Source organism: Psammomys obesus, unplaced genomic scaffold (genome assembly GCF_907164565.1).
Source record: "Psammomys obesus unplaced genomic scaffold, mPsaObe1.curated_primary_1811, whole genome shotgun sequence".
Taxonomy (NCBI): domain Eukaryota; kingdom Metazoa; phylum Chordata; class Mammalia; order Rodentia; family Muridae; genus Psammomys; species Psammomys obesus.
Genome location: NW_026596039.1, coordinates 12,484,948 through 12,495,260, shown reverse-complemented (window position 1 = coordinate 12,495,260; position 10,313 = coordinate 12,484,948). Strand labels below are relative to the sequence as shown.

The window sequence follows — 10,313 nt, the reverse complement described above, 5'->3', positions numbered from 1 at the left end:
AGGAAGGAAGGAAGGAAGGAAGGAAGGAAGGAAGGAAGGAAGGAAGGAATCCTGTATCACCCAAATTAATTTCTCTCTGCTTCTAGGTCTGTCAGGGTGTGAAGAGTCTGGCCACAATGCCAGGGACTCTGCCATACGTTCTCTGCTGGAGATATTTGATGGGTCAGAGTGCTTGCCTGGCATGCATGAAGCCCAGGGTTTGATCTTCAGCACCACAGAAAACCAGGCATTGTAGCACCTGCCTGGCATCTCAGCATTTGGGGGTAGAGGCAGGAGGATCAGGTGTTAGATACATAACAAGTTCAAGACTCTTGAACTTGGCTTGGGACTCTTCATCTCCAAAAAAAAAAAGCTCTTAGAAAGGCATACTATTCTTGCTCAAAACTATAAACTGAGTTTCATCATGAGAAAAACTATTAAAGGTCAGTGAGATGGCTCAGTGCTTGCCACTGAGCCTGACAACTTCAGTTTGATCTGGGGACCCAGGTGGGTGCTTTTAAAAGAAGAAATTCAAAGGAAATATGTAGATTATGTCAGTGGAGCAGGGTGTGGTGGTGAACCCCTTTATCCCAGCACTCAAGGACAGAGACAGGCGGATCTCTGTGAGTTCAAAGTCAGCCTGGTCTACAGTCAAGGCTACACAGAGAAACCCTGTCTCAAAAGCAAAAAAAACAAAAACAAAAACAAACAAACAAACAAACAAACAAACAAACCAAAATACTCTGTCAGTGGTGGTTTCCTGTTTTGATCACGATGCTGTAGCTCTCTGGTGGTGACCTGGGCAGTGATACGGATGAGCTCTTTGCAGTGTTACTTTTTTTTAAAGATGGGATACGTATAGTCAAGGCTAGCCTCAAGCTTGCTGTGTAGCTGAGAGGCCTTAAACTTCTGATCCCCCTGCCTGAAGGGGATTTTTGGCATGTCATCACCATACCCATTTTATGTAGTGCTGGAGATTGACCCCAGAGCCTTCTGCATGGGAGGCAAATTGTCTCCTGATGAAACCATGTCCCGATCTCATGTTTACTTTTCCATAAGCCAGAGATTGTTTCCCAATGAAAAGTTATTAAATTAAAAAATTATCCTTAGGGATTTTGGATGACCCTGCCAGTATGAGCCAACAGCGTGGTCTGGTGGGGCAAGGGAGGAAGGAGAGACAGAAAGGAAGAAGAAAGGAAAGGAGAGAAACGAGTGAGTGCCCACCACCTGTCCTTTACACACAATGTGTTGTAGCAGTGTGAAGTGTCAGGGTCCCAGAGACCTTTAGGCCAGAAGGATAATAATCCCCATAAGCTGAAGAGACTCTGGCTCCGAATGACATCCCAGCTCTTCGATGCTGTGCCAAGCATCCAGAGAGAGGACCCGTGGTCTGAGTTGCTTTTTTCCACGCTCAAATGGGCCTACAGACATCAAGGGATTCTGTTAAAATGCAAGTTCTAATTTGGTTGAGCTGGGAGGTACCAAGAGTCTGCTTTTCCAGTGGATTCCCAAGGGGTGCCGTTAAGGCTGGTCTGAACCACACTGCGCAGGAGAGAGCCACTTAGTATAGATGAGCAAGGCACAAGGGACCCATTCGTCACCTGAGGACGGGTACTTTAGACTAAAGAGTGTCCTTTGAGGCTCACCAGAATTGCAGCTCAGAGATGCATTCATTTGGGTGCGGGGAGAACTTTAACTTTGCCTTGGGTATTGAATCCAAACCCCATATTTACAGTTCACTGTCTGAGTGGCTTTGAGTGGATTAAGTACCTTATTCCGAGTCTCAGTTTTTAGTCTTCATCATAGCTAGACCATCTAAGTCAAGCAGATTAACAGGAGGGAAAAGTGCGTTTAAGGGAAGTAGCTTTTGATACAGAATAGAAGTGGACTGTTAGCGTTCATGCTGTGATCCCCTATTGTTGGAGACCCCAGCAGGGATTAATGCTCATGAGAAGTGCTTAGCATCCAAGGCAGTTTGCTTCTTTGCAGGCGAGGCCAGGTTACTTTAGAAGAAATCACCTTGGCCTACTGAAGACTCACCTGTCCCTGCACAGTGGGCCTTCTTTGGTAACTTAGTGTGGGCCTAAAGAAACCTGACGTGATTCTCACAGGAAACAAATATTTGTGGAGCACTAGTTGCTCTAAGAGGAAAAAATAATTTGGAACTCTGTGGCTCCCCACAGAGATCATATTTCACACCGTGTGACTTTTTTGAGTTCATGTTTTGCCTCCTTTGTCCTTAACCTCCTGGCCTCCGTGCTGTGCTAACGCCATCTCAGCATCCTGTGGGCTCCCTTGGAGCACAGGCCTCTTTCAGCAAGGACATTTGTGAGCAGGGGTATGTGTGTGCTGGTGTATGTATGTGTGTGCAGGGGTGTGTGTACAGAGGTCTGTGTGTGCTGGTGTGTGTGTGTGCAGGGGTATGTGTGTGGGGGCTAGAGGCTGATATTGGGATGCCTTCCTCATGCCTTCTGACACGGCCTCTCCTGGACCTGGAGCTTTGGTAGATGGTCCAGCCAGCGGGCTTCTGTGGTTTGCCTTGTCTTCACACCCAGTGCTGTGTTTTAGGTGCGCAGCATCCACTGTGCCCAGTTTTTATGTGAGTGCTCAGGATCCAAGCTCAGGTTCTTACACTTGTATTCGTACAAGCAGTTGGCCCACTGAGCCACTTCCCCAGCCCCTTCCTGCAAACTGTGGAAAGATAGAGATCTTTATAGTCCCACGGCTTGCATTCAGATTATTGGTGAACCAGCTGAATGACACACACAGAGTCCTTGTGGAGTCTGAGGTATGTGAGAGGGTCAGGGAGGCCATCACTACTTGAAAAAGCAGTGCTGTGCAGAGACTTCTAAGAGCACCGGCTGGCAGATGGAGGTGCAGTGGCAAGAAAGCATGATGCACTTGGGAAAATGGGTATGATCTGGACAGACTGAGGCATGACAGGGACATGGAGGAATAGGGGGTGATGACACAAATCATCACAGATACCCCAAGGTCTACTCCCATTGCACAACCAAAGTACCTCATAGGGCAGAACAGACAGGCCTGCTGTAGAGCAGCTAAGAAATGGGGAGGCCAATGAAGAGCTCAAAGTAGGAATACTTGGAGGGTGAACCAAAGGTGATTGATAGTATCTACAGGGAAGTTGAGCCAGGTGTGGTGGCACAGCGCCATAATTTCAGTTCTTGGAAGGAAGAAGCAGGGGAATATCTAAAAGTTCTAGGCCACCCTGATCTACGTAGTGAGTTCTGCTCCAGCCAGGACTGTGTTGTGAGACATGAAAAAAATACAGAAAAAAATGATTAGGAGTTCAGTGGTTTTTTGTTCTCAGACAGGAGTTACTGTAGCCCAGGCTAACCTCAAGATGGCTCCATCTTCTAAAACCTGGGATTGTGGGTATACATCACCTCTCCCTATTGGGAGTTTTGCCACCTCAGTGTTACTCTTAATGCCCTGTCTGCTCTAAATCTGTTTCCCTTAAACCAGAGCAGTCACCCCAGAAGTACCTTTCTCTTGACTGCTCAGGCAGTGGCTTGGAGCATTATGTCTCAGCTGCTTTCTGGGGTTGGGTTGCAGACGTACATTCTTCTGCAGTGAGTGCATAGTGAGGGGTCTTTGTGCAAGCATGGGCAATGTCAACTGGATTTTAGAACTGGACATGCTGTGTCCAGGGCACATTGGGGAAGTTCTGTCACTTCTTCAAATTTTATCCATAAAATGGAAATAATACTGGCTTTCTGGTGATTTTTGTTTTTTGTTTACACACACACACACACACACACACACACACACACACTTTTTTTGGGAGGGAAAATCAAATTAGATGATGATGTGGGTAACAATAATGATGACAAGGATTGGCAAGATGGTTCAGTGGGCAAAGATGCTGGCTGCTAAGTCTAACATCCTAAGTTCAGTCTCCAAGACCTTCACGGTGGAAGGAGAGAACTGACTTTCACTGGCTATCTTCTGGCCTCCACACCCGCACCTCATAAAGCACACAGCATACATACAAACACACACAAAAGTAAATAAAATATAAAAACAACCCTTTGGTAAGCATCCATTTTTGTGTCAGAACACCAGAATTAGTAGTTAAATTAGAATACCGGAAACAGGGCAGTAGATACTGCTCAAGGCTAGATCACTTGGCCAGCACACACCAGGCCTTAGGTTCAATCTCTGGCATTACAGAAACAAAACACAACACAGAAATGGTGTTTAGTTCGTGGCAGGCTCTCAATAAATGTTAGATTCCTCCTACCGACCCCTGCTGGCCACTGTGGGTCCTACAGTGTAAGTAGCCGCTGGATCATCGTCTTAGCACTGTCTCCCGGTGATGATTTCTAAAAATCAGCAGAGAAACTAATGATTTAATTTGAGCCCAGGAAAGCAGCCAGTAATAATCTCCAGCAGCATCCTTTCACCAAGGAAGTGCTTGAGACTTGGAAATCAATTGTACTTCGACCAAATTATAGTTTAATATAATTGGCCCTTGAACTTAATTTTTAGGTTGGGGATCTTGGGCTGTAACAGAAGTGAAACATCTGCCACCCGTACTGTGATATTGTTTGTGTTTGCTTGAGATTTCAAAGCCTAACTCTCAGAGTACAAGTTGTGTTTAATGGAAAATAGAACAGGTGGGGTTGTGTAAGGCTTGGGATGGGTTCCTTACGTGTCCCAATCTAGAAGCCTTGTTGCAGTACAGTGCCGAAGTAAAGGAAAATGTCCCTCTGTCCTCAGAGCCACGGTCCACTTTATGGTTTCCTTTTCCTTCTCTGTATCAGTCTTATGCAATCAGATCCTCTTTGACCATATAAAACACAGATTAAAACTAGCTCTGTAGCAATCCCAGGATTATGGGCTCAGGAGGGTTAATCTTGCCTGTTAAGATGACCGAACCTATGTCGTTCTGAGGAAAGCAGCTGTGGGAGGTAGTGCTGTGTTTGGGTTTGTATCTGGGTCTTACAAGATCAATTAAAAGGAGTGCCACTGTCCATTGTGCGTAAAGTACATGAGGACCTGTGACTGCAAAGCATGGTGGGCTGCAGGCAGCAGTGATTGTACCCAAATACTGCCTGGGGCCCTGGATTCAGCCTTGATCAACAGAGCATGGAGGTGGGAGTGACGCCCTAGGGACACTGGCCTCTATCTGAGTCTGCAGTATTGAATAAGTCAGAGGTCAGCTTATCCCTGAGTGTTAACCTAAAGCTAGGGATTTTGGAACATGCTCTGGGCCTGATCATGATATCTTAACCTTTCTCTCCTTCCTGGTATAGACTTCCCACTGTACCTCACGCTCTCAAGCTGCCTTATAGGGGTTAGAGGATAAGACTGATATGCCATCTTTCCCTTATCTCCACCTTTTATTTTCCAGCAACAGCTACAGGCCTATGTGGCCTGGGTGAATGCCCAGCTGAAGAAGAGGCCATCCGTGAAGCCTGTGCAGGACCTGCGACAGGATCTCCGAGATGGAGTGATCCTGGCCTATCTCATCGAGATTGTTGGTCAGTTGGCCTTGGACTCTGATGGTAGCGTAGACGAGAACTGACTTCTTTCTTCTCCATTCGTCCTTCGAAGCAGGTTGTTCCTTCTTTAGAACACACAGCAACAAAGTTGGGAAGACCTAAAATATTTGCCCAAGGTTAATTCACACATTGGTCAATAAACACTGTGTGTTAGGCACTGTGTTATAAGGGAAGTCGTTTACCCTGTCACTGCCCTCAAAGGTTTCCATTCTAATTGGAAAGACTGGAAAGTGAGGTCTGGTTTATTACTGTACTTAATATTCTGATGGAGGTAAGCAGAGGAGGATACATAGAAGAGATGCTCTGCCTTAGTCCTATTGGTTTAGGAATGGCAGACCAGAAGAACTAATGTTTAAATAGGGTAGGATGGATTCCAGAAGAACTGTCTAAATTAAAAACAGAACTGGTGGGGCTAGAGAGGTGGCTCAGCAGTTGAGGAAAGAGGTTGCTCTTGCAGAGGACCTGGGTTCAACTACCAGCATCCATGTGCCAGAGAGGGACAGGGACAGGGAGAGAGAGAGGAGAGAGGAGAGTGGAAAATGGAGAAAGAGAGAGAGAGAGAGGAGATGGAAAGAGAGGAGAGAGGGAGAGGGGGAGAGAGAGAGGAGAGGGAGAAGAACGGGAGAGAGATAGAGAGAGAGAGAGGTAGAGGGAGAGAGAAAGAGAAAGAGAGAACAAAAATAAAAACAGGAAAGGGAGTAGCATCCAGGCCAAAGAGAAAACTTCACCAACAAAAGGACTTCCCCCTATGACATTCAGATCCATGTGTTTTCATGGAAGGGATTTCCTCTCTAATTCCAGGTGCTGTTCTTATTAGGGTTCTATAGTATTATGTCTATAGTGTTTGTCTATAGCTTTCTAGGATTTCTCTCAGTGGCTGGCAATTAGTCATGGTATAGACTGAGCTATTGAAGAGAATGATACACTATTTTGTTTTCATGGATCCACAAACCCTGGTGCACAGAATAAGTTCTTGAATATTTATTATTGGTCAGTTGATGTTGCTTAGTGTCAAGAGGTGTGTGGTGTGGGAGAAGCTGGTTTGCAGCAGGCAGCCTATCTGTGAATACTTTTTTGAGATAGTTCATGATTGAGTATTCATTTGTAATGAGCATAAGTAGCAGGAGTAATTGCAGCTGCTAGGATGTAATGCGCTGTATCCTGTATGAATTTATTTGGCCATCACACCCTTAGGAAACATTATTATTCCCATTTTCAGGAAACAAAGAGGAAGATCTATAAAAATAAACAATGGATACTGAATAAGTGTATATATGTGCGTGTGTGTATGTGTGTATATAAAATAGCCATGTTTGTTACTTTGATTTATTTGGGATGTAGGTGTGAGCTCAGGCTGAGTATCTGTCATCCAAAATTCTTGGACCAAAAATGCTTCAGATGATGAATTAAAAAACAAACAAACAAACAACAAACAAAAACGAAACAGTTGACCACTTAAAACTAAGCATTGAGGAAAATCCAAATGCCCCTTCAAATCAGAAAATTTTTGATCACCTGTATGACACTTAAAATGTTTTAGATTTTTAGGCTGGAGAGGTGACTCAGCAGTTAGATCTTTGGTTGCTCTTTCTGGGGCCCAGGGTTTGAGTTCTGTGGTCTTTTGGAACTCATCATGGTGACTCACAACCATCTATTAGTAACTCCAGTTCTGAGCCCTCTGGTGACCTCTTCTGGCCTCCCTGGGCACCGGGTATGCACTGACATACTTACATACAGCCGTATTCATAAAATACTAACAATGTTTCAGATTTGGGGCATTTGATAGTTCAGAGCTTTAGATATGGATGATCGACCTGTACTGTTTTCCTGATGGAGTTTACGAGGCTCAGCAACTTCACAAGTTCACATAACTTTAAGCATCCAGGGAGAGGTGCAAACCTAGCTCTGTTTTACTTCCAGATTCCTGGCTGGAGAGGTGCTCAGCTACTAAGAGTATGTGTGCCGCTTCTGCCTCCCACCACCCAAGTAGGGTGGCTCACAGTCTTCTGTAACTCCAGCTCTGGGCCATCCCTCAGCTCTGGGCCATCCCTCTTCTGGTCTTCTGTACACACACACACACACACACACACACACACACACACACACACACCCCAATGTACACATGTGCACATAACCAAAAATAAAATGGAAAAAGAATCTCAAAGTCCATTTTAAGCATTTCTTTTTTCTTTATTTCAATAAGTTGCATGTGGAAGAGCAGAAAATGTAGGCACAAAAGAATTAAAGTAAAAAAAAAAAAGCCCTTCTTCTACCTGTATTTCTTTAACAGGTAATATTTTAATACTTGTGTTGTTTCCATGACAAAATACCCTGGGCAAAAGCAACTTAAAGAAGAAAAGGTTTAGACAGGTGAGGTGGTGCATGCCTGTGATCCCGGCCCTCTGGGGGGCAGAGGCAGGCAGATCTCTGTGAGTCTGAGTCCACAAAGTGAGTCCAGGACAGCCAAGGCTACACAGAGAAACCCTGTGTCAGAAAAAAAAGGGGGGGGCAAGTTTATTTTGGCTTCCTGTTTGAAGGTAGAGAAAAAGTGGTGACAGGGGTTTGAGGCAGCTGGTCAAGTTGCAGCCACATCCAAGAGAGAGCAGTGCATGCAGGCGTGCTCAGCTCACTTTCATGTGTCCAGGGCCCAAGCGCAGGGAATGCTGCTGACCATGTTTAGGGGTTCTTTCCTCAATTAACTTAATTAAGATTTTCTCTCACAGACATGGCCTAACCTAATAGGAATAGTCCCATAATGGAGAGACATGTCTCCTAGGTGATTGTATATCCTGTCAGGTTGATAGATAATCAGTGTTAGCCATCACAGTTACCTATCCACCATTCTGGCAGCCAGGGTTATTTCCAGAGATAGTCTATGGACATGGGAACAGTGTTAATATGTGTTTTTGTTTTTCCGAGATCCAGGTTTTAAACAGTGTGAGTATGTTTTTCTGGAAAATGAGTTAGCCTTGAACATGCTAGGCAAGCAGTTTTCAACTAACGCATATCTTCAGCCTGAAATAACCTCAACAGGGCTGAAGAGACGACTCAGTGATGGTTCATGCACAAGCATGAGGTTTGGAGTTTGAATCCCCAGTACTCATGTTTAAAAAGCCATGCATGGTAGTTGGGCACAATAGCACATGCCTGTAATCCCAGCACTCAGGAGACAGAGGCAGGTGGATCCCTTTGAGTTCAAGGACAGCCAGGTATACAAAGAGAAACCCTGTTTTGAAAAACCAAACAACAACAACAACAAAACAAAACAAAAGCTATGCATGATCACAAGTGTACCCATAACTCCAGCACTGTGTGGGGGTGGAGACAGGGGGATCACTGATACATGTTGACTGCCTCCCTAGCTCCAGGTAAACAAACAAACGAACCTGTTTGAAGGGAATAAAGTATGGTGGCAGAGCAGGATATCAGCTTCTTCCGTGCAACAGCCATGCACACCTATGTGTACACACACCACACACTTCATGTGCACTCACACATACATCAGAGAAAAGGGAGAGCGTCATACTCTCTCCCTAATTTTGTGTATGTAGCCTTCAGCTTTTCCTTGATTTCTAGACTTGCCCAGACAGCGTCCTGTTCACCGCTGTTGCTTGGATGCCTTACATACAGCTAATCAGAACTTTTTATTTCCTTACCTCCTCACCCACACCCATACTTTTTGTTTCTTTACCCTCCCTGCCTTGCTCACATCTTTGTCAAGGAGCACCTCCTGTTAACATTCTCTCACTTGTGAAGCAGAACACGGAAGTCATTCGTATTTTCTTCCCTTCCTGGATCACAGCCAGTTCTTAACATACACCTTCTGCTTTGTGTTCAAAATATGCTCAACATCTGACTTCTGGCCAGCCATTCTCTTCCACTTAAGCCCCCAACCATCCTTGTCTCTGGTCTCGAATGTTGCGACAACCATCCTGACAGCCATCATCTGTTTCGTCCCCTTCATGATCTGTATCTATTATATCTATGCCAGTCAACTTTGGAAACCACAAACTAGATAATGTCACTACCCTGTCTGGAAGTCCCCACTGGCTTTTCAATACCCTCAGAATAAAATTCTGGATTGTTCTTGTGTTCCACAAAGCCCTGTGTGACCAGCGTTGCTTACCTTTGTGGCCTCTCCTGGCTCTTGACTCTAATAACTGCACTCTAGTCACACTGGTCATTTCTTTCTTTCTTTGTTTATTTATTTATTTTCATGTAGCCCAGGCTGACCCAGAACTTGCTGTGTAGCATGGATAAGTTTGATTAACCTGATTTGGTTCCTGAACCTCTTGCCTCAGCCTCCCAACTAGTGAGGTCATAGGCATGTGACCTAGCTAGCCACACTGGTTGGTTTTTTTTTTTTTTTTTTTTTTGCTCCTCAGATAGTCTCTGCTAACCCCATGTTGGTGTCCGTCTGTATGGCTCTTTAGCCTGGCCTGGCACTTCTTAAATTCAGGCTTTGCAAAACTATATTATCAGAAAGGTCAGGATCACTACTTTTTCTCAGTCTTTATACTCAGATTACACTAAACAGTGACTTGTTATATTTTAGACATTCACGGGAGAAAGAGACTTTGTTTACTTTGTTCTCTGTTCTCTGTAGGGCCCAGAACAGTGTTTGGCACAGGGTGGCAACTCATGAATATTTATTGCATTAATAAATGTACGCAAATAACGTCACAAGATTATGGGTTTACATTTGAGAGACCAAAGGGTTGTGACAGTCTTTCATTTTTCTCTTCTCCACCACTTCCCCTGGTGCACACACCAGGACATAAGTCACGTATGTATAGAGATTCTTAG

At 44.8% G+C, this 10,313-nt stretch overlaps 1 protein-coding gene across 6 annotated transcripts in view; it reads left to right on the top strand.

Moving 5' to 3' along the window:
• Dixdc1 (DIX domain containing 1) overlaps positions 1–10,313 on the top strand; it is an 81,225-nt gene that overhangs the window by 26,041 nt on the left and 44,871 nt on the right. For 4 of the 6 annotated variants that reach the window (XM_055621982.1, XM_055621983.1, XM_055621981.1 and 1 more), the window contains one exon: positions 5,357–5,486. The exons of 1 other annotated variant lie outside the window; for it this stretch is intronic. In XM_055621982.1, the coding sequence (XP_055477957.1) occupies positions 5,357–5,486 (130 nt within the window). Of the gene's footprint in view, positions 1–5,356; positions 5,487–10,237; positions 10,294–10,313 lie in introns of those variants that run through there. One more of the 6 variants, XM_055621985.1, reaches the window with a different exon arrangement.